Source organism: Macaca nemestrina, chromosome 2 (genome assembly GCF_043159975.1).
Source record: "Macaca nemestrina isolate mMacNem1 chromosome 2, mMacNem.hap1, whole genome shotgun sequence".
NCBI lineage: Eukaryota > Metazoa > Chordata > Mammalia > Primates > Cercopithecidae > Macaca > Macaca nemestrina.
In genome coordinates, this window is record NC_092126.1 from 36,815,385 (window position 1) to 36,839,877 (window position 24,493).

Consider the following 24,493-nt stretch of genomic DNA (forward strand, 5'->3'; position numbering starts at 1 on the left):
TACCTGAAAATCTTCCTTTTGAATTTCTACAGAAGTGACTTAGTAGCCCTTTTAGTATAATAAATCTATGGAAATCTCCCCAAAGCCACACCATTTCTAGCAAACTTAAATTTCATTTCTGACACCTCAATTTTAGAATGTTTCATTCAATGCTCTAGAAAGCAAAAGTTGAAGAGCATACCTAATTTTGCATGCTTTAGATACGATTTACACAACATGTTTCACAAGAACACTAACCATGCAAGACCACTGGGAAGCAGCATAGACAACTTTAGTAAACTGGCTTTAGAATTAAATTAACTCTTACTGGTGATAGGAGTTGCATTGTTGGGTGTGTCAGCTCTCAGATACTGAGTCGTCTGGGTGGATGGCTGAGACAGCCCTTGGGAACTACTGCTGGCACTAATGCTGCAAACAATTTTTGAGAGAAATATTTGACAAGTCAGTTTCAATGAGAAATTTCCTTTTTCCATACATATAAAATGCACATAGCCATTGTAACCAGCCTAAAATCCTGATGGAGACCACAATAATTCATGATGTTCCGTACTGAAATTTTAATCTAACTCCTATAGAGCTCTATTTTTTCTTTCATTTCTATCTCCAAAATCATTAAGCAAGTTCAGCTTATCAAAATTATTCAGAAATGTAGGTACTAGTGCTCAGACACCTCAGATAACTGTCCTGAACTTCACACAAAGATATGTTAGGGAACTACGGATCATCTCTCAAAAAAAGAGCCCGTGCCACTCAATTAGATTGCTTTTTAGAAAAGAAGAAGAAAGACAGGGTTGTTTCAATGATGGTCCAATATCAAATGGCCTACAGACAAAGGAAGAGCAAACCAAGTCAAATGTGCCAACATGCTCAGAGCTTAGAAAGGAGTATTGGCCAGGTGTGGTAGCTCACGCCTATAATACCAGCACTTTGGAGGCCAAGGCGGACAGATGACCAGAGGTCAGGAGTTCGACACCAGTCTGGCCTACGTGGCGAAACCTCGTCTCTACTAAAAGTACAAAATTAGCTTGGCATGGTGACGCATGCCTGTAGTCCCAGTTACTCAGGAGGCTGAGGCAGGAGAATTGCTTGAATCTGGAAGGCGGAGGTTGTAGTGAGTCAAGATTACGCCACTGCACTAAAGCCTGGGTGATAAAGCAAGACTCCATCTCAAAAAAAAAAAAAAAAAAAAAAGTATCAAATTTGGTTTAAGTTCATTTAATCACAATACATTTTGCTGCTTCTACTTCCCCAATCCCTCCTTTTTATCCAACTTCTGGGAAATCTCTAGTACTTGAAGCATTACACCATATTCTCTAAATAATACACAACACTAAGAAGATGACAGGTTCAAATACTGTTGTGTTCAAGATTACTGCAAAGTAATGCTGCTCAAGCATGCAGTTTTGTCTATTCGGGGGGAGAAACCTTGTCTCTTGGGTACATTTCAGTCTCACTGCCTTAGTTCTTATAATTTTGCAGCAGTGGAGACATGAAACATAGAAATTCAGCATGAAGAGTGAAACCAGATGGCAGGATAGATCTTTCAATGTCTCTCTTAGCTACAGGATCAGCAGTGCCCAATCAAGTCTCCAACTTTCCTTAATATGCAAAATCTTTTAACTGACCGCTTCCCACATAATAGGTCTGTATTTTCAAAAACTGGTGATTTTAAAAAATACATAATAAAGTCCAGGAGTTTGAGGCCAGCCTGGGCAACATAGTGAGACCCTGTCTCTGAAACAAAACACACACACACACACACACACACACACAAAATGACAAAGGGCTGCTATATAATCTATAACATTTATATATGAAAGTGTATTCTATCAATTTCAAGAGCCCATACAGAAAACTGAAAAATGTAAATATGTAACATCCAGGCAATGAGGATCGTAAGTCTTTATGTAGCCTTTTTATTGCTACTAATACAATATATTACTATCTGCTATTGTAACCAAAACATTTGTAGAAAGTCATAGCAAAAATTAAGATAGGAAGGTCCTGCAATAAACATTTAGAGCGCACTTATAATATGCAAGCCATTCTGCTCAGCACAACCATGGATCTCAAGATACATGTCTGCCTAACGAAATGCCCCTCCAGCATGCCTTCCCTGAATATGTCTATCATTTTAGGTTATCTATCAGGTTGGAGCAAAAGTAAATTGCAAATTGCAGTTTTTGCCATTGCTTTTAACGAAAAAAAAACTGGAATTACTGCACCAACCTGATACTTCTTGTGAAGCTGCAGTTAGCCCTGTTTCCCCAGCAACTCTGCGAAGATACTTTGCAACTCAAAGAGACTATAATAAAGATTCATTAGGCTATCATCTGGTCAGAGTGCTGGAAGAGCTTCTTAGGCTCGATGTTATTCCAGAATTGATCTATATGGGTTTATAATGCAGTGGGTATAGGTCAATATAGAAAAGAGATGAAGAGCATAAACCATGAAGTCAGAACTGCCAGTATCATTGATTACTAGCTGTACGGCCTAGGACAAACTGTTTAATCCTCTGGAACCTCAAATTCCCTGTGGACAGAATGTGCATAATACTATCCTCTGGTAAGATTGCTAAAACGATTACATGAAAAATAAGTAAGTAAAGCATTTAGTGCCTGGCCCTCAAACATATATTCATAAATTATTATTACTAATCTATATATACTATAATTATATTAATTATGTGAATATTATGCATCCCCAGTCCTTAGAACAAAAAGCAATTACAGGACTCTGTTTTACAGCTGAGTACCACTCAAAAATCAAACCAGATATCAAAGCTGTTAGAAGTCCAGACTTCAATAATGAGGAGGGAAGAGGAGCATTACCATCCTCAAAAGGGAAGGAAATAAATGGGATTAAGATAATCTACCTCACAGGATTTTTGTGAGGCTCAAATTGTATGAGATATGTGAAAATACTACTTATATATCTACAACCAACATCACTGATGACTTAAGTGCGCAGACACATTCTCTCCATTAACTGAACAGTAGGTGGCACTCTTGTGCTACCTCAGAATTTTTGAAAAGCCTGTAGGCACACAAAGGTGTTACAGGGACATCTATGTCAATTTTTCACTCCCTCAACAGATATTAAGTGGGTCCCTAAAATAAGCAAAGCACTATGCTAAGTGGTCAGAACAAAATTTTTTTTTGGAATCCAAGACTTACTGTTACGAGTGAAGCAAGAAGCAATTGGGGACCTACCCCTGACATCCATTAAAGTCAACACCTACACAGCTATATCACAAGAGGTAGAAAATGAGATTAAAATGTATATTTGCCAGCACTTAATAGTTTATAGCCAGTCTAAATAAATTATCAATCTGAATAAATTATCTCATTTGATTTTCAAAAGCAAGTAAAATTATGTATGGAGATACTAACCCTGTCTTAGAATGAAGTCAGAACTTTGGGAAAGATCATAATTTTCCTTCAAAACACTTACTACAATTTGTACTTTTCTGTTTTTCTCTGTAACTCCACTTCATCTATTCATTCCACAAATATTTATTAAGTATCTACTACATGTCAGGTACTGTACTGGGTGCTAGAGATATAGCAGTGAACGCAACAGACAAAGATTGTGACCCCTACATTCCAGCAGGGATTTTTTTTGTTTGTTTAATGTCTGTCTCACCCAATCAGACTATAAACTCCACAAAGGCAGGCCAAGTGCCTGTTTATTCACCTCTCCTTCCCCAGCACTTAAGCCAGTGCCTGGCACAAGAAGCCCCAAGTGGGCCAAAGTGAGCCCCAGTGAGAGCTCAATTAATACTAAGTCAATCAATGACCAGAGAAAACCACACTTCCCTGGAACAGAAAACATAAACCAGACAGAATGGTCATTTTTGACACAAATCGTTGTGAAAAAAACCAAAGAATGATTGGTATAACAAAATGTTTGTTTTCCTCCCTCTGCTCGTTGGTTGTTCAGCCAAATAGTTACTGTGTATTTTACTATGTGTCCGACACTGTTAGGCATTAGATATAAAATAAAAGATTTTAAAGGGAAACTATCACCAGTAAGGGCAGGGGGGCGGTGGTGGGGACAATGGAAACTGGAAGAGAAAAATCAAGCATCCCACAAAGGAGTAATAAACTTTCCCACAGTCACAAACGAATAGGGAAAGACTACAGTAGAGACACGCTGCAGACCAACCCTCCTGCAGGACTTCAGGGTGAATATAAAGAGAAGCTCTGCTTATCCAGGACAGGCTCATCTGGCATAACACAGACTGAAAAGATCAATTTGCAGTGCTGGGAGAGGTAAAGCCACACACATGAGCTCCAACTGCCCTGGCATGAGCACATCTCAGGCAGTGTTAATTCTCTGCCTCTAAGGAGATCTGTTCATAACAAGCAGTGGCTCCTAAGTGCCTGGAATGGAAGAACACTACCATCCCTTTCTAAGGAATTCCATGGAGCCATGGGCTCCAACCAACCTCACCAGACTGTGTGAGGATTAACGGAGTTCATGAATGTAAAGCACAGGGAACAGTGCCTGGCACAGAGCAAGTGCTTTATACAATGACAATAGTGGATTATTAATATATAGCTATTACAACACTGAGTCCCACCTGCTCTGCCCTGCTCCTAGAAGAGCAATCCTGAAAAAGTTATTTAATCTCTTCAAGCCTATTTCTAGGTGGCTGTGAGTGTTAAGATAATATATATAAAGTACCTGGAACAGTACTAGTAAACAGAAAACACTCAATAAATGGTAATCCCAGTGGCCCCTATATAGAGTGAGAAGCAGCAGATGTCTCTTAAATGCTGTTGGATAACTGGATGGGAGCTTTCTGGTCACCACTGTTAGCCTGCCTGGCAGGTAATAAATAATTGTTAATAGGACAGAAAAGGGTTGAAGAAGAACTTTGTCCATCACTACTAGCATACTGCAGCTTTATTAAAAACGTCATAAAAATGCCATTTACTATACGTAGCACTGTGTTTTAAGAGCTTACAGTATTATTTCATTAAAACCTCACAACATACCTAACTAACTAGATGTGTATTTCTGCTTTACAGAAGAGAACTGAGACACACACAGGCTATATAACTTACTCCATGTAGCCCATAAAACTAGTAAACAGAACAGCCAGGCTTCGAACAGAGATAGTCTGGCTCTAGAGTCCATACTCTTGACCACTAGGCTATGCTCTGAAAACATGTGATAATATAAGTTGGTTTTACTGAAGTAATGCCTGGAAACTTTTGCCTGAAAACTATAGAGAACTGGAACACCAATTCATGGATGGTAACTAATTATTTCAGCAGGCAGAGGTAGATGCCCCATGGAATCTGAAAGTTATTGCACAATTCTGGCCTATGTGGACTCACAGCCCTAGCACACATGCAGGCATTCAAGGAAAACTCTCTGGGTACATCAAGACTGACTTCCAAATGTCATACTCTTCAGTCACCTCTCTACCTGTATCCTCTCTCAAAGTCCTATCAAAATGTTCCCTTAATTGCTTCCAAATGCCATTTCTTCCCCTGTAAAAATCTAAACCTAACTTCACCACCACCATGTACACAAAACATATTCTGAAACAAATCATATATGTACTTCCTTCTCATTCGTATCCCTTTTCTCTTTCTCCACACAGAAATGGAAAATAAAACAGTGGAGACAAAGAGTACTTAGGGGCAAGTACTGAATCCAGTCAGCTCCCTTCCCCTTCATAGTCTTATGCCACAAACATGCCTCCCAGCTGTATGTTAAGACCAATTAGGACTGGTGACTCAACAAGGAGTAAGACACACTGCTCCCTAACTGGAAAAAGCTTACATTCTAAAGGTAAGACAATCACACAAAAAATTATAGAAGAAAAAGTACAATAACTGCTACGAGAGAGAGAGACAGAGACAAAGAGAAATGGGTGTTTGGGAGGCTTAGGAAAGACTTCATGAAAGAGACAGCAATGGAGCTGGAATTTGAAGAGTAGACCAAGTATGGACTGGTGGAAAATGCATGGAGGTGGCCTATGGGAAGGAGAAAGAATGAACAAAAGTCCTGAAGGGCAAAGTGTGGGGCAAAAGTGAGGAATAAGTAATCATTTGACTGGAGCGCAAGTAAGGATACAGCAAGAAGAGGAGAAAAGGTTCAAAGAGTATGGTGATACATCTCCACATAAAGGAGGGCTTTCAAAGAAGTCACAAAGCTGGGGCATGTCTTCAGTCAGCAACTGGGAATCACTGAGGAGGGAAGCAAGAAGTGTGTGTTATGAAAATAAACCTATCATTCCATCTGTACCTCTCACCCTAACTTGACTATAATGTCCTCCTTGTCATCTCTGACTCACTGAGGCTGGACAAGCACCTTTTGTTTTCACACACTTTACTATACATATCATAGTCATCAAATTACATACTTTTATAATTACAGGTTAATGCAAAAGATTAAATCTTGAAACTATGAAGTATATCATTATTTCTGTCTGTTCCCAGCACTCAGCATAGTATCTAACCCAGTATATCTCAAACTGGCTGTACATTAGAATCATCCAGGAAGCTTTATGAAAAATACTGATCCCCAAATACTACCACAAACCACTTGCATCAAAATCTCTGGAAGGTGGACCCAAATACTAGCATGTTTTAAAAGCTTCTCCTTGACTCTACTGTGTAACCAGGTTGAGAACCAATGGTTTAAATCAGAGCAGGTGCACAATAAATGTTTACTGGATGGAGGCAGGAAGAGAAGGTTGGGAGAATGATGAAGGGAAGAGCTAGAAGGAAGAAACAGGGCTATTTTGAAAAGGCAATGTTCTGAAGTAGAGTCATGTCAAAGGGAATAGAAAAAACATACTTGTTCTCCACTTCTTCCCCAACAACTAAAAAACAAATTTCTGACTTCATAATTTTTAAAAAATAAAAATAAAATCAGAGAAACACAGAGACAGTGATTAGGTCATCTTATTTTTCCTTTGGCTGGGGCTTGGTCATCCTCCCTCCTTCCCCTGCACCACTGCGCATTGGTATGTACGGGCTCCCACACATATACAAATAACTGCTTTCATTTTTTTTCTTTCCCAAAATGTGTACAATACCTGTCATCCAGTTCAATCCTTTTCATACTATGAAGGTGCAAAACAGCTAATATTATTGCTACAAGAAATATTACTGCACAACAAACCCCTACACTAATATAAAACACACGCGTAGAAGTGGTTGGAGCTGCATGTACGGGATCATCTGAAATAAAAACAAAAAGCACATTTAGCTTTTTAAAGAAATATGACTGCTTTGTGATCCAATATACACAAATAAGTATTCTGTTCTTTTCACGTGCCCATTCTTTGGTAAGATCAGTTACCAGTAGCATATTGGTGTAAGTTCACAAAATTTTTTTGATGTTTTTGTTGTAGTTTAAAAAAGATATTTTAGGCCAGGTGTGATGGCTCACGCCTGTAATCCCAGCACTTTGGGAGGCCAAGGCAGGCAGATCACCTTGAAACCACCCTGACCAATATGGTGAAACCCTGCCTCTACTAAAAATATGAAAATTAGCCGGGCGTGGTGGCAGGCGCCTGTAGTCCCAGCTACTCGGGAGGCTGAGGCACGAGAATCACTTGCACCTCGGGGGCAGAGGTTGCAGCAAGCCGAGATCGCTCAACTGTACTCCAGCCTGGGCGACAGAGTGCGACTACAACTCAAAAAAAAAAAAGAATTTTTCAATAGAATTTTTGGCTAATGAGTATAATAGTCACTCACAAATGGTATACATAAAACACACATACCAGTGCATAAAATATACTATAGCAGTGCTGTCCAACAGAACTTTCTGCAGTGACGAAAATGTTCTCTAGAGTACTGTCCAATACAGTAGCCACTGGTCACCTGTGGCTATTAAGCATTCAAATGTAAATACAACTAAAGCTACTGAAATGTAGTTAGTAAAACTGAGGAACTGATGTTTTAATTTGACTTCACTGTAATTAAGTTAGAAAGTCACATGTGGCTAGCAGGCACCATACTAGACAGTGCAGATCTATATATTCTTCCTATCCCTTCAACAATGATGTTTGGGTTAGAGGGATCAGACATCGCTTTGTTGCCAGGGACCACTGACTCACAGAAGACTGAGTGACAGAAGGGTCCACAAGTTTATAAAAAAAAAACATTTACTCTTTTTTGAGAGTAACAGAAATTGTTTTGCTTTTCTGTTTTTAAAGACTCTATTCATTAAATAAAATGATACTCGGCTTTCTATTATTTTAAAAAGAGAGGCAGGCTGGGCGCGGTGGATCACACCTATAATCCCAGCGCTTTGGGAGGCCGAGGTGGGTGGATCCCTTGAGGTCAGGAGTTTGAGACCAGCCTGGCCAACATAGTGAAATCCCATCTCTACTGAAAAAAAAAAAATTACAAAAATTAGCCATGCCTGATGGTGTGCACCTATAGTCCCAGCTACTCAAGAGGCTGAGGCAGGAGAATCACTTGAACCCAGGAGGCAGAGGTTGCAGTGAACCAAAATCGCACCATTGCACTCCAGCCTGGGCGACAAAGCAAGACTCCGTCTCAAAAATAATAAATAAATAAGAAAGAGAGACAAACAGAAAGCCTCAGCAAGAGGGAAAATAACCCAATGACATAGACACAGCCACACACACACACACACACACAGAAGCAAACTGAGAAAAAACACACAGAAACAAAGATACAGATGATAGAAGCAGGCAGAGGGGAAGATGCAAACAGAAGCAGAACTGGTGTGCCTGGAGATTCATGCAAGATATGATCACAAGTACTCACATCATAACTCTACTGAACAAAACTTGAGGCATTTGGGGTTTATCCTAAATGAGATGGGGGATCATTGCAAGGTTTCAAGCAAAGCAATTTCACACGGCCACTTAACAAAAAGTGACTGCATGATGTGTGAAGAATGCAAGAGCAGAAGCAGGGAACGAGTTAGAAGGTTACCAGAGTAATTCGAGGAGAGAGCAGTGGCTTGAACAAGAGTGTTACAGTGAAGATGAGAAGTAAATGGATTTGGGAACACAGTCAACGGACCTTACAAATGGATTGTACCAAAGTAGAAAGAAAAAGAAGAATGAAAAGTTTTGGCTTAAGCGATAGCTTGGATAAGGGTACCTTTACAAAGATAAAAATAAGCAGGTTGGGGATGTGAAAATCAGGAGTTTTGTCCAAGTTAAATTTGGAGTACCTAGTCTACTAACTAGGTACCTCATATCTCCATGCATAGATGTTAAATTGACAGATACAGAAGTTTGGAGTTCTGGGGATACTTTGGGATAAAAGATAAAAGTTATAGCTTTCAAAAACACATGGAAATAAGAAAAATAAAACTTTTCTAAAATTTAAACTTTCAATCAACAAACAATAAATCAGAACAGATTAACGCAAAGAGACCAAATGACTTCTAGGGCAGCTAGACTTGGCTGTAGCCTGAATGAAGGCATGACTTTCATCAAGAATTACCTTATGCCATGGGAAAGCTATTCAGTCTTGGGAGGGGCAGAAAAAAATTCTGAATTCTGGAGGTATGTGTTAGCAGCGCTGTCCAAATACTTTCCAGAGCAGAGCCGAGGATACAGCTCTGCTGGGCAGATCCCCCTAGATGTACCCTGCTCAATTACCTCCAAATTCCAGGTTTCCCTATGCATTTTTCCCATTCCCCATTTGCCACCATCTGGTCACCCTTCAGCTCTCAGAAGAGCTGTCACTGTTCTCAGGAAGCTATCCTTGGGTTCCCAAATCCCCCTGTGCTTGCCATATCATAGCTTGCCACGCTATGTTGTTATCACTGCCTATTGCCTTGTCTATTTCTCCCACTACATTATAAACCCCCGAGGACAGGGTCTATTTGCTCACAGTTTAGTCCTCTGCTTCAGTCATACCACCTAACACACCACAGACTCTCCATAGGTGTTGGGTGGCTGAATAAATAGAAAAGGTGGGAAGATGAGAGGGAGCAAGGAAGAGACAGACAGAGGCCAAGAATATGCAATACTGCTCTTTGTGAGAAGTAATATCCTACTAGCATAAAAGAAATGGGCAAAGTCACCAGAATTTTAAAAGTAAACTTTGGCAACAGTGACTTTTTTTTAATGTTTTTTTCTTTCTTTTCAGAAATACTCTAGCAAGTAGACAATATGTCACATTATTTTACAGGAAAAAAAAATCTACTTTGGGACATCCAGATACTCTGTGCCTCCCAAGGTGATGAAAAGACAAAATAGGCAGCACAGAGTACCACCTATAGACCATTCTTACCAAAGAGATCTAAATCTAATCAAGTGCAAAATCTACCTGCCAGTTTACAGAAGAGAGAGAGAGAGAAAAAAAAACATGTTCAATGATTTCAGGAAGATGCAGAATGTGGGAAATTCTATGGGACAAATGATATAATTTCTTCAATAAACAAGTAATATTAATAAAAGGGTTGGTGGTTTCTGATTAAAACAAAACACATATCACCCAAACAGTTGTGTAGGCTTCATTTGGATCTTGATTCAGGGGGGAAAAAAAGACATTTTTAAGACAATCAGGTTAATTTGAACATGGACTATCTATTGGAGATACTAAGCAACTGCTGTTAATTTCGTTATATGTGACAAATCAAAATGAATAGGTATTAGGTGACTGTGGTTTTTTCTTTTTTTAAGGCCCTTTTAAAAGAGATCCACCCTGAAATATTTACGGGTGAAATAATCTGATGCCTAGGATGTGCCTGAAAATACTTTCCTCCACCCCTAACCAGCACAAAAGGAGGGAATCAATGGAAGAACGATGGCAAAGTGTTGATCATTACTGAGGTTGGGGGATGGGCACGTGGAGTTCATCAAAGCGTACTCTGAACTTTTATATACTTGAAATTTTCGAAAAACAATTTTTTAAAAGTCTACTTGCATGAAGAGAATCTAGTATCCTTTTAAGATACTGCTAATAACACAACCCCAAGAAGAGTAAGACCCAATGATGTCTTCATGTCAGAAAAGAAAAAAAGAAGTTTGTAATAGTATCTAAACACAACCAATACCAAAAAATAAAAATCTACTTCACATATCTGCTCTGTAGTTTTAAGTAACATAGTATCTTTAAGCTTACACTTTCACCTGGATGAAATTAGCTTAAGATTAGGTCTAGACTGCAAGCCAGATTTTCTAACCCTCTGCTAATAAAGATCTTACATATATTTCATGGTCATACTTTAATTAGGACTACTCAAAAATACGATATTCTTGCTTGTAAAACTTTTTAGCTTACTTGTTACAAAATACGTATAAATTTTAGTTCTCAAAATAGTCAATATTCTAGGTTTCATGACCTATCCACCAGTCTACAAAGCACCAGCAAAATAACAGCATGGTGTCATTATCATTTGACAAACTGGAAACCATGAGGCCTCCAAGCTTCATGCAATCATGTTTATATGCAGTCAACCATTTTTCATTTCTAATAATGGATAAAGATAATACATTAACACTTACAAATAGTTCTGCTAGTGTTTTTGTCCAAGGCTGAAGTTTTTACTTCTTCAAGTTCTGAATTTAAAAGGAGATAAATGATGCTTTAGAAATTCTCTTTTCCATGAAAATCCTTAATTACAATAATTATCAGAACATTGCTGGAACTCAGCAACAGGTATTTGTTGCAAGATAATGAAAGCTACGTTACTATTCCGATAATCACCACTACAGTCATCAATCTATATTTTATACCACTGTTAGCCAATGGGTGTTACTTCTAGATGCTCAATGAAAATGTTCCTGTGGTCAAGAAGTTTGGGAAATGCCACATACTATAGTGTCTCTTTGGAGGTTCACAGTGAACATTAGAATGTAAAGACTAAAAGGAGTCATGGGGTCACAAAACTTGTCTAATCCATAATTGCCATCCTCATATGATAAAGGAAACTTTTCTTGCTAGTAACACCTACTAACATTCCATATGGTACAGATATGTTTTCTGTTGCAGACAGTTTTTTAAATATAGTAGGCTGGAAAACCAGATAAATAAAAACATTAGGATCACATAACAAAGTAAAAGTCATGAGCCTGAACTGGGTGACTAGGGTGGCCAAAACCATGACCAATAAATAGAGGGCCAGAGAAAAACTTAAGTCTAAAACAGAATAGAAAATTACTCCAACACAGAATTTTAATGTTAATTTCACACACATATTAAAGAAAATGGAGAAGGTATATGATCATTTTGAGTATCAGTTGATCATTAACCTTAGCAGATATTAGCACTGGTGGGATCCAGAGGCCACACCAAGTCTGGTTATCATTCTGCCTTTAAGAGTAACATGAAGCACCATGGTACAGTCATGTCCATCTCTCTGAGGATCACGAACTGAATGTTTTATACTCCTCACTGGCTAGCTGTGGTAACCTAGGTGGCCTAGGGTCCAATCTCCTTATATCAAACATATAATGACCACACTGGACTAAAGAGTCTCTGAAATCTCCTTTGTCTTTAAAATTACATGGAAGTTGGTACATAACTGAATATAGTAGAACTGAAAATTGTATCAAAACACTAAAGCTGAAAGATGCTAGCTTTTCTTTCTTAAAATGTCTATTCAAAGGTAGTGAAGCTTTTTTATTGGCATGTACCCAGACATTAGCCATTACAACTCACTTGTTGGCCTTAGGTGTTTTCATAACACTCAGCACTGATTTCAATTGGGAAATTTATTAAAAGACAGTTTAACAAAGAGACTGACAGAACAGGTCTGCATCCTAGCTGTACCACTTAGCCATCTGATCTTGGCAAGCTAGATTCTCTGAAGCTCAGCTTCCTTTTCTGAAAATGACAACAATGACAGAACCCATTGCCTAGGGTTGCTGTAGGGATTAAACAGGTGTAATATCTGTCAAGCACTTAGAACATAGTAAGCACTTAGGGTTTGGGAGGTTTTTTTTAAGGATTTCCCCTCACCCCCATCTTAGATGCTAACCAATTCTACCTATGTGACCTTGTAAATTTGGGTCACTTTAGCTTTATGGAACTTACAGTGAGTGTGTTGAACTAAACTTGTAAGGAGAACTCCAAAATTCTTTGATTTATGACCTAGCATGCTGGAACTCTTTCATATCCACTCTGATTTCTTCAGTTTATAATTCAAAACCAAAAAAAACTAACTTTGGTAAGTACCCACATACGGTATTCTAAGTTTTAGGCTAGATTTAATGAATCGTAAAAACAACAAACCTCTGAAACAGGTATTATGCCCATTTTACAGATGAAGGAAACTGAGCTTCAGAGACGTTAAGGAACTTGTACCAATATCCTGAAAAGACCAGAGCTGTCATTCCAACCCAGGTCTTCACCCCAGAGCAATGCTTCTGCATAAAAGTAACTTGATAAGGGAAACACAATTAACATAGTTACTCAGAAGTCCCAACAGATTTTTCTTATTTCTTTACCTCTTCAATCATTTTAGCACTATTCCTAATGGAAAACATCTTAGCAATTCTGACAAAAGATTTGAGAAAGCATGGACTGAATGAGGCCTGAGTGAGATTCTTGGCTACCAACTATCTGGGATTATCTCAAAACTTCATCTGTCAGTGTTCTTTTCTCACTTGCAACTATAATCACGAGTTGGTCATAATCAAATCTGTGAAAAAACAACAAACTCTATTTTTCACCTTCTCACATATACGTAAAACATATTTTGGTAAATAAATTCCTTACTTTTGTAGCACATTTTCCTTCGTTTAAAATTTAAGACGGTAAAATTTTTTGAAGAATTTACTGTCAAGTTGAGCTGCATTAGTATCATAACTTCAGAATCTACTTTGCCAGTACAGGAAAGCTCTACCCGAAACACTGTTTAAAAAAAATAAGAAAAATATTTTACATTTTCTAAAAATCACCATTAATGCCCCAAAATGATTCTTTTAAACATTTTAGAATTACTTATTTTTGCTGCAAGAAAACTAAAAATAATACATTTAAATAAAGTAACTGAACAGAAGTTTTTAGAAATCTTCAGGCTACCACACCTCTAGACATTAAGCATTTAATTCATTGTGGATATAAAAGTTAGTATTAAAGAACAAACCAAGACATCAATGAAGAAATAATTGTTTTCAACTTTTGCTCATCGTTTTTAATATATCACTTTGTCTCATAAGTCCTGCTATTCCAATACACTAAAGCTAAAGGATCGTCAGGCAAACCTTAGCAGACACATCAGCAGTAGTAACAACAGAAATTACATGATCAAATGGAAAGACAACTCACCACCAAAATGCAAGCATGTCTGCTCTTCATAAAAAGATTAAATATAAACCTGTAAATGAATCTGATCAATTCTCAGCTATGAGTTTAAAAACAACACCTTTCTCAATAGAAACTGATTTTAATTCATAACTGTAGCAATGGGATAACAGACTTCAGTGCATATAATTTTTTCCCCAATCTTTAAGATTCTTTTCCTACAAATTTAAAATATATCATTCTACCATCTGTATGAGTGCATTAAAGATATGGGCATTTCTAAATTCCTTTACTGCCCACAAAAATTTAAGCAGCCTTCCTGTGCTTTCTTCAAGCTTAATGTATGTGACTGATAACAGTGAATATGACTGCCAGAAAAAGTTTCACAACACTATTGTGGCTGATACTTTCAATTTTTAAAAATTTCCATTTCTTACAAATACTACAACTTAAAGAGCCTAAGAAGTTAGTTCAAAAGTAGTTAAATTGGTGTAAATAAGATATTTATTCACTTACTCTGACTGTACTGAGTGCCTATCCTGCGCCATACTCTATGCTAAGCATCAAGGGAATTGCTAGATAATGTAATCAGTGCAAAAACAGTTAAATATAAGGTTCCAAGGGGGTAGGAAGAATAGAAGTTAACAAATGAAAGAGAAGGTGGCAGGAAAAAGAGTGTAGATCTTGAGTCTTGCAGAATGAGTAGGATTAATAGAAAGGAGTTCACAAGCAGAAAGAGGAAAAGATGATCCCAAATACTGAGACCAGCACATGCAAAGGCTTAAAGATCAGAACTTCATGTAGTCTGGAACTGCTAGAACTCGGGCAAGTGCAGCAACAAGGCTAGACAGGCAGACAGGGGCAGATGGTAAAGGATCCAGGACACAAGGTGGTGAGTCTGGAATGTTCAGCTGATGGGAGTGGAGGGCACTGATGGGCTTCAGGTCACAGGGTCAAATATGACCATGCAAAGACCATCTGGGCCACAGGGTGGAATGTGGTGCCTAATCAAAGCGAAACGAGATCAGACACAGGGACTCATGTGGAGGTAAGTATCAGCAATGCAGAAAAGGAGAGAGGGAGGGCTGAGCACAGAGAGTTCTAGAAGGAAAGAAAAGAGAGAATGGTTTAAGAACACAGTGCAAATATTTACAAAAATTACTTTTCACAGTACTTACACATCTTATGCCTATCAAGTAATACACATTACTCATCAGTAGTTAAACTTCTGTTTTGGGAACACAGGGCATGCAGTTGAAAAAGTATGTTAACTCTGTCTTTGAAGAAACTCACTTACCTGATAAAGTGCGTGGAACTTCCCCCTGAACAGAAATGTTGACCTGGGGCATGTCCATTGCCAAAACATTGTCCACTTGGAATCCCAGCTTATATTCAACCTGTAAAATAGACAGAAATAAGCAAAACGGACCTGTGATAAGAAGAAAGATACTATCAGCTTGACTTCATTAATTAGCTCATTAACTAATCAATGCATGAGCCTTTCACATGTACAAATAATCTAGCTATAAAAAAATCCAAATTGTCAGAAATAGTCCCAAGAATTTTCAGTTGGATAAAAATTCAATCCAGTAAGCCACCCTCTATTTTATGTCCAGAACAGGACCACCACTCTTCCATAAAACCTGCCATCTAGGGTCAGAAATCCTGCTGACGACTATGCAGCACTGACAGAGAGGCCATGAAGAGCCAGATGTGAAGAACCAGAGCGGTGAGATATGTAACTGACAGACCATAAATAGCTACCAATGTCTTCTCTGGTTGATAAATGAAAGCCAAGCTCGGAGGGCCTCCTTGTGGCTGGTAGAAGAAGGTCTGCTCTGCAGACCCACTCACACAATAAGCAGATGCCAAGGTAGATTTCTCATAGAATATCTAAGTCACATCCTCTAGTCTTGCTCCCACCAAAAAGGAAGTTCATATTTAGATCCCCATTTAACTTGAGAAGTGATTCAGAATCCAGAGGGAAGAAAGGCAACCCATGAAACGTCTCTAAAACACCAATATTATCTATCAATACCTGGCCTACCCAATGCGGCTTAATAGAACCAATCAACATCAATAATTATGGCTCTGTTGCTATGGAGAGTTCATGAAAGAAGCAGCTCAAACTGCAAAGCAATAGCTGAAATTCAGAATGGCTGCCAGCATCAAGACCTTCAATGAGGTCCTACAGTTCACATCACTCTCTGCCCTGCCCACAGGTTCTTGATACGTATGGTATCCCTCTGCCATTCGGTGGTCACAAAAGGTGTCATTGGTGGCAGACTGAGATTTGCAGAGCCATGAGGCAGCAGGTTGGGAAAAGAGTGGGAAGAAAGACATTCGATAAGCCATTCTTCAAGAAACTTAACTGGAAGAATGGGAGACAGATGGTGAAGTGGGGGGTGTTCCAAAGCTTTTCTTTCTTCGTTTTTAGATGAGATATTCAAATATGTATACATGCTGGTGAATAAAGCTAATGAAATGGTACATAATAAAGATGAAAGAAAAGAGGGAAAGAGTATCATCCCAGATATAAGGGAAGGGATGGCCCTTACGCTTGGGCTACGGTGGAAGGCGTTGTTACCCATGAATAAGAAGGGCTCAATCTAGAGTTTGATTCCCCTTGGGGTTTCTCCTTTCACACTGTATTTAAAGTCTCTTAGCTAAACACTGTAGGGGTATACAAACATTAAACTCTTCCTTTGCAGTTAAGATAGGTACATAAACAACTGTTAAAGGCTGTGTTTGATAAGTGCCACATTCCCAACAAAGGAAATGTTCTTGCTGCAGCACATCAGTGACTTAGAGGTACCTTGGCTACAAAGTGTTCACATTCACCTTAGCATACCACAATACCATTGCTGCCACCAGGGGGTGCTACAGAGCCACAGTCAAGCAAGTTTGGGCAGGGAATGAGCAAGCTTTCCAGCAATACATCATCAAAGAATGCATTCATTATACATCCCTACACCCATGCTCTCTCTGAACAGGACTATACATGAAGGGTAGGTGCACAAAAGAAACCAGCACCGCCAGCAAGAACTGGGTTCGGAACCATGAGACCATGTGACCCTCAGGTAAATTAGTAACTTCTCTGAGTTTCCATTTTTTTGTAAAATGAGGGTAATACATGTTATGAGGATCAAATAGGATCATTAACGTAATACACCTAACTGTTAGCCTGGCACAAGTCTCCTCTGATCAATGCAGACATCAGCGGCATCAGCAGTCATTCCAGAACAGCCACCTTACTGCCATGCTGCCCTTCTTCATAATCATCAGCCCACTGCTGGCCCCAGGGATTCTGACACGAAACCTCCTGGGTCTGTCAAAAACACTGTTGCAGGCCTTCTGTTTCTTCCCCCATTCTGAGAACCTCCCTATTCAGAACAACCTCCTACACTCTCTGCCTCTTCACAAATGTCTTCCCACCTTCTCCCACAACCTGGCTTTCTCAGAAGTCATCTGTTCTTCTATCATTCAGTTCCTATAACACCCGACCCTCAGGGCCTAGACAGTAGGGTCAACACTCTTTAGGATCACTAGGTCCTTCCCAGACATCCCTTCCTCATGCCCTCATGCAAATCCCCTCTACTCTGAAGCTCATAACTTCTTTTTTTGAGACCGAGTATCACTCTGTCACTTAGGCTGGAGTGCAGTGGCGTGATATCAGCTCACTGCAACCTCTGCCTCCTGGGTTCAAGCGATTCTCCTGCCTCAGCCTCCGAAGTAGCTGGGACTACAGGCACACGCCACCATGCCCAGCTAATTTTTGTATTTTTAGTAGAGACAGGATTTCACCATGTTGGCCAGGATGGTCTCGAACTCCTGGCCCCAAGTGATCCACCTGTCTTGGCCTCCCACATTGCTGGGATTACAGGCGTGAGCCACCGTGCCCAGCTGAAGCTCACAGCTTCTACTCATAATGGCTATTTCTCATGCCATCAACACCAATGACCCACACAGGACTCGCAGAGGCCTTGGTGTCCTTCTATGTTCTCCCTGGCTTCAATATTCAGTATTCAATATCCTGACACACTAAAGAACTACTTCATAACCAAAACAAATGCAAAAATGCCATTCTATCAAAGATCCCATCACCACCTCTGATTCCTACAAAACCAGTTCTGACTCCATCACTCCAAGTCAGCCAAAGTTTATGAGGCACATTTATGAGCCAGGAGCTGTGTTCCTAACAGGATGCAGTAGCCAGTTAAAGCCACTTCCCTTCTCTCCAGTATAGCCACAAACACCTAGTTTTATGTTTCCCACAGCCTAAGCCCTAAAGAAGGCAACATTACTGACAGTCATATTGGCACCTTCAGCTGGTTCACTCCTTCCAAACTCTCAAAGGGCAGCTCCAGCATCCTGACCACCCCTTACTCTACTCCTGCTGCTCGGCACTGCTGAAGGAAATCCATCCTACAGAGAAGGAGCTCTTACACAACTATGACCTCCAGTCTCAGGGGAGGCCTTTAGTTCCGCTCAGCAATCCCTTCCTCACTGACCCTCTCTTCCCTAGTCTTATTCCAACCTTACAGACCTTCCCCGCCTCCTCACACTCAATGTTTTTGTCCCTTTCCACTAGCACAGAGGAACTCCATTTTCGCCTTTCTTTTCAACACCCAAGCAGATCTGTTAGAGCATCCATTCTTTTCATTCCACTCCCAAGGAAAGGTCCATTTTCCTCTCCAAATGTAAATCCTTCTCTCCTAGTACACTAGGTTCTAGCCCATTTCACCACTGACAGAATATCTTAATCATCCATTTCTCTCACTCTCTTTTATCTTCAATCCCTCCCAAGTGTCCAATTACCTACTAGGCAAATCTACTTAATTATCCTACAGCCTTCCAACTTAACAAATTCAAAGCCACACTTACTATTTCCCCAGAAACTTGCTGTCTCCTTTATCACAGGTCTCAGTTATCACAAGGAGAGAAGCAGCAGACCAGAGACCAGAACCCCTAAGGAAGCAGAGAGGGTCTAGCAAAGGGGTCCAGGGCACTAACTGCAGTTAAAAAAGGGGTAAGACTGGCACCTGAGCATTTCAGTGTGGCAAGGTGAAAAGGAGGAGAGAAGGAAGGGACACAAGGTTGTGAGTGTAGCTGGCCAGTGAGGGCACAGGGAGAGGTGCAAAGGGCTGAGGAGGAGATCTGAGAAGGCAGCCCCTTTGGTCGTTATCAGCAGCTTAGAGGAATATGAAGCATGAAACTGTGGACGCCTGCTTGCTGGCTCCTTTTTTGAGGAACTGTCTAAAAATGGGGGGCATTCACAAGGTAGTTCTCTTTTCCCTCTGTAGTCTTTAGGATATAAATTTTAAAACTGCAGTTTCTGGGATTAGAGAAGAAATTTCCAATTATTGAAATCCAATTTTCTCTAGTTGGGCATGTATCAATCTGTAAGGACTCTCACTTGCCAATAATCCTTTAATGAAACAGATCTGCTCAAAAGTTAAATGTACAGTCTACTGGGACAAAGCAATTTGAACAGTAGTTGTTTATCAGGGTGTAGAGTGAGCCAAAATACTTCAGAAAAGAAACTACAGGCCAGGCCTGGTGGCCCACACCTGTAATCCCAGCATTCTGGGAGGTCAGTGCAGGTGGATCACTTGAGGCCAGGAGTTCTAGACCAGCCTGGCCAACATGGTAAAACCCCGTCTCTACTAAAAATACAAAAATTAGGTGGGCATGGTGGTGGGCACATGTAATCCCAGTTAGTCGGGAGGCTGAGGCAGGAGAATCACTTGAACCCGGGAGGCGGAGGATGCAGTGAGCCAAGATCACACCACTGCATGCCAGCCTGGGTGACACAGTGAGACTCAGTCTCAAAGAAGAAAAAAAAGGAAAAAAAATAAAAAGAAAGAAAAGAAAAGGAAAAAAAAAAAAAAAACAGAAACTACCAAAAATATAAACATTTGAATAAACTGAAAAATAAACATTTTTGCTTATGTTCCCTTACTTGGAAACAAATGGCAATTACAAGTAGGAAGCTGGCAAGTAAAGCCATTTCCTTCTGGAACACAGAGAGTACAGATTTAAAGTGAATACACTTGTCTACAGCTAAATAGCCCTTTAATTTCTCTGAACTTACTAGAAGTAATGCCTTTCTCATAGAAACCTCACTCTGCACAGGACACAGCCGCTGGCCTCCAGCGGTGTCTGCTGGAACTCTGGACAAGTTCCCTGCAACTCCTAGAAAATGATGATGAATTCCTGAAAGCAGAGAACAGCCACGCGGTGAGGGTGGGGAGTGGGAATATTCTGCTACATCCTGGCAAATTTTTGCTTTTCAGGTATCTAAAAAGCTACTGACGGCCAGATGCAGTGGCTCGTGCCTGTGATGCCAGCACTTTGGGAGGCCGAGGTGGGCAGATCGCAAGGTCAGGAGATCAAGACCATCCTGGCTAACATGGTGAAACCCCGTCTCTACTAAAAATACAAAAGAATTAGCCTGGCGTGGTGGCGGGCGCCTATAGTCCCAGATACTCGGGAGGCTGAGGCAGGAGAATGGCGTGAACCCGGGAGGCGGAGCTTGCAGTGGGCTGAGATTACACCACTGCACTCCAGCCTGGGTGACACAGTGAGACTCTGTCTCAAAGAAAAAAAAAAAAAAGCTACTGACACTCAACAGACACAGTTACATGTTTTTCCTGGATATTGGGGAATGTGCTGGAATACAGAAGAAACTAATTATCTGTTAAAGCCTCTCAGTAGCCTGCTTTTAAGTGTGTGGTCCTGTGAAAAAGAAGCAATACCAGAGTTCTACTCCCAGCTCAAAATGCAATTAACACAATGGTCTTTCCTGACCACTCGCTAAGGCATGTGTGACCTATGCACTTAGAGTAAGACAGCTTCAAGCCCCTGAAGAGACCACAATCTGTGCGGCAAGACAAAACCGCGTAAACACTGAGAAACACTATTACCAGAAGCTGTGATATGGGAAAACTAATGTTAAAATATCTATAATGTTGAACCGACATATGCCAGGGAGCCAGGAGATCTCTGGAAGCAAATATTTCATCTTCTGGCAAAACCTTAAAGAAAGAACCGAGGGTTTCCGATGAAGTAATTAGAGCTTCATCTAATTTTCCTTCTGAAAAGTTTCCTTCTGAAAGTTCATGATTACACCTCAGGGTTAAATGATCAGGTGACAAACCCTTCATCAAGCCTCCCCTGCCCTCATGTGTGACTTTCCCATTTCAGGTCATCTCTATCTTCTGCTTCCTCTAACCCTACTTCTCCTACCTTAAGCAAGTCCCTTTCCAAATCTGGGTCTTAATTTCCTCACAGGAACTGATCAATAACCAAAGTACAACCATATAATAATAAATAATACAGCCATTTGAAGGGGGAAAAAGTACAACTCTGTATCAAGTGACAGAGATCCTTGACCAGGATATCGTTCAGTGCTCTGCAAACTGCAGAAAAGTATGTGGTATGTTAGTTGTTGAAAGATGTATATATACATATACACCTGGATGCTTATATACACACAAACTATTTCTAAAGGAAAGACAAGAATCAGGCAACATTGGCTGACTCAGGCAAGGGGACCTAAGTGGCTGGATTGCTCAGGGATGGTACCAGAAGGTGTAGGGGACTTACTTTTCACTGTATACCCTTTATGCTTTTTAAATTTTTACTATGTGCATATATTATCTACTCATAAGATTAATTTTTAAAATAAATAAACATAATCAACTGTGCTAAAATCACCAGAGATTATTACCTAGAATTGGGAACTGCAATAGTGCCTGAAGCCTGAAACTAGATTAACACAGACATATTTCCTTAGTTTTTTACTAAAAAAAATTATAAGATGGTTACTTTCCTCTAAATTTTTATACCTGTTACAGGTATAAATCAGTTTAGGTTTATATTCAACCCACTCATTTTTCCAAATTTATAACCTCACTCTATTAAGAGTAAAATATCTGAAACATCCCATTTGTGCAATTACTGTCGAGTGTACCCAGCCTATATGTTTTCACACTTCCAGAAATAGGAAAGTCACCACTCCTAAAGCCACACATTCCAACTCTGAAAAGCCCCAACTGCTCAGAAGTTCCCCATTTGTTGAGCCAGGCCCTGTGGCTTCTACCTGCACATCTTTTCTGCAGTAAGTACCACGTGCTATACCAAGCACAGAGGATACCCTTTAAGGTGCTCAGCATATAGGAGGGAGAAAGAAAAGAAAATCAAACTAGTATAATATTCTTAAAGTATAACTAGGGCTATGAGAGAGGAGAAGGGCACCGTGCAGACAGAAAAGGGCACCTGACACATTGGAGGAGAGGTGACACCAGGTCACAGCTTTATGAGATAAACAGGAGTTACTTAGGTAAAGAATGAAGAAAGGGCATTTGTGGCAAACAGCAGCACTGTGACAGATCAAAGAGCATTCAAGAAATTCCAAGACAGAAAAAAATGACACTAAATGACTGGCTAGATAGGAGGCAGAAAAGAAAGGCCAAGACCAGACCATAAAGGCCTCTGACAAAACCAAGAGCTTTATTCCGGTAGCAACAGAGAAGCCTAGGGTGGCTTTGTGGAGGGTGCAACGAGAGGTCAGTCCAGAGGAAAGGAGACCAGTTAGAAGACCACTTCTGAACCCAGCAAGAAACAATGAAGGCCCAAACTAAGGGTGAGGCATTGGGTCACAAGAGAGGTAGGAAATGAATTTAAGATGTAATTATTAGAGAGAATCAACTAGATTTAGAAAGTGTAGGAGAAGGAAACTAGGATCCCTTCTACATTTCTGGCCTGGACATGTAAATAAATGGTCATACCCTCCAAAAAAATAAGGAAACTTCTGCCTCACAAAGCATATCATACCACAGTGGCAGCCCAAATGTGCACTAACAATGATATTTATACCTGCCAAAGAAGTAACTTGGAAATTATGCGCTATAAAATAATGTGAATGATATGGGAGTACAATTACAGCTATACCAAGGCTTCTCCTAACCCAAAATGCACCACACAAACACAGGTTTCCCTTCAAACATATATATTCACCTGAGCCCCTCCTACCTGCTCTCTCCCACTCCAATATCCTCCTGTAACAGGCTCCTAAGACTCAGACACCCATTACCAGCAATGTCAGGACCCTGCGCTCACTCCAAATAACAGTGTATATTAACTGTTTTAAAGGAATCAGTATAAGAAGGTTTTATTTTGTTCAGTCCTGACTGCCACTTCCCACATTGCCTTTGTACTCACAAATCACTACCCATACACTTGCCCAGGAAACCTTCTCATATCAGCATTCTTTTTTCCTAAGTGTGCCCAGAAATATTTACACTCTGCTCAAAGTCAATAGAAGCACCTAGAACAGAATTCTCTAATAAACCTTTCACCATTTTGAAATACATTTATTATTTGTTTTTATATGTATCAACATCAAAGGTAAGAATAATAACAAAGAATTAGCTATCAATTTTTTGAAGAATATAAGAAGCTTCTCTGCCTGAAAGATGTTCATAGAAACACTGGACCTCAGAGTTGCAAGGGAACTTAAAATTCAGTAACAACCACTCCAGAAATACTTGAATTCCTTCTACAACAGCCTTACTGAATGGTTATCCAGCGTAGGTCTGACCTCTTCCAGGGAGAGGAAACACACTGCTCTCACCACAGCACAGGCTGAAATACAAAACTAGTTTCAAAACAGACGCAAAAAGCAGAGGTTGAAAGGGTGATGAGGAATGAGATTTTGTTAAAAGATAGTTTCAAATTATCTCCCCACAAATTACACACTAATCATAAAGGGAAAAACTCAACGGGAGAAATCTGGTGAGGAGAGTGTTCGGAGTCACCACCACCAGTTACAGGACAAATTGGCACCTTGTGCACTGGGAAGGACAGCACCTTTGTGGTATCACTGCCAAAGAGATATTCCTGAATCTAATCATGAGGAAACCTCAGACAACGCAAACTGAGAGGCATTCTACAAAATAACTGGCCTATATGTTTCAAAAATGTTAAGGTCAAAAAACATAAAGAAAGGCTACGGAACTGTTCCTGACTGATAGGGAACTAAGAGACATCAACTAGTAAAAATTAGGCTATGAAGAACATTGTTGCGATAATTGATAAAATGTGACTACTGTGGATTAGATAATAACATAATAATGTCAAATTTCCTGGTTTTGATCATTGTACTTTGGTCGTATAAAGAATGCCCTTTTTCTTAGAAAATACACACTGACATATGGGGAGCGGGAGGGAGAGGGAGATTGGAAGGCAAACAAGTATACTTAAAATGTTGGTATTAGGAA

The 24,493-nt window shown here is 39.9% G+C and overlaps 1 protein-coding gene and 1 long non-coding RNA gene across 3 annotated transcripts in view; one reads left to right on the plus strand and one right to left on the minus strand.

Moving 5' to 3' along the window:
* The window catches only part of LOC105469888 (receptor like tyrosine kinase), an 89,977-nt gene that overhangs the window by 34,914 nt on the left and 30,570 nt on the right, over nt 1–24,493 (minus strand). Inside the window, exons 3-7 of one of the 2 annotated variants that reach the window (XM_011721465.3) lie at nt 15,508–15,607; nt 13,683–13,817; nt 11,468–11,521; nt 7,061–7,205; nt 308–408 (exon numbers count right to left, since the gene is read on the minus strand). In XM_011721465.3, the coding sequence (XP_011719767.2) occupies nt 308–408; nt 7,061–7,205; nt 11,468–11,521; nt 13,683–13,817; nt 15,508–15,607 (535 nt within the window). Of the gene's footprint in view, nt 1–306; nt 409–7,060; nt 7,206–11,467; nt 11,522–13,682; nt 13,818–15,507; nt 15,608–24,493 lie in introns of both variants that reach the window. The other variant, XM_071090938.1, reaches the window with a different exon arrangement.
* LOC139361875 (uncharacterized) lies at nt 13,070–20,593 on the plus strand. Its single transcript, XR_011619712.1, has 4 exons — nt 13,070–13,131; nt 15,827–15,939; nt 17,204–17,290; nt 20,507–20,593. It is a non-coding gene; the product is annotated as an uncharacterized lncRNA (long non-coding RNA).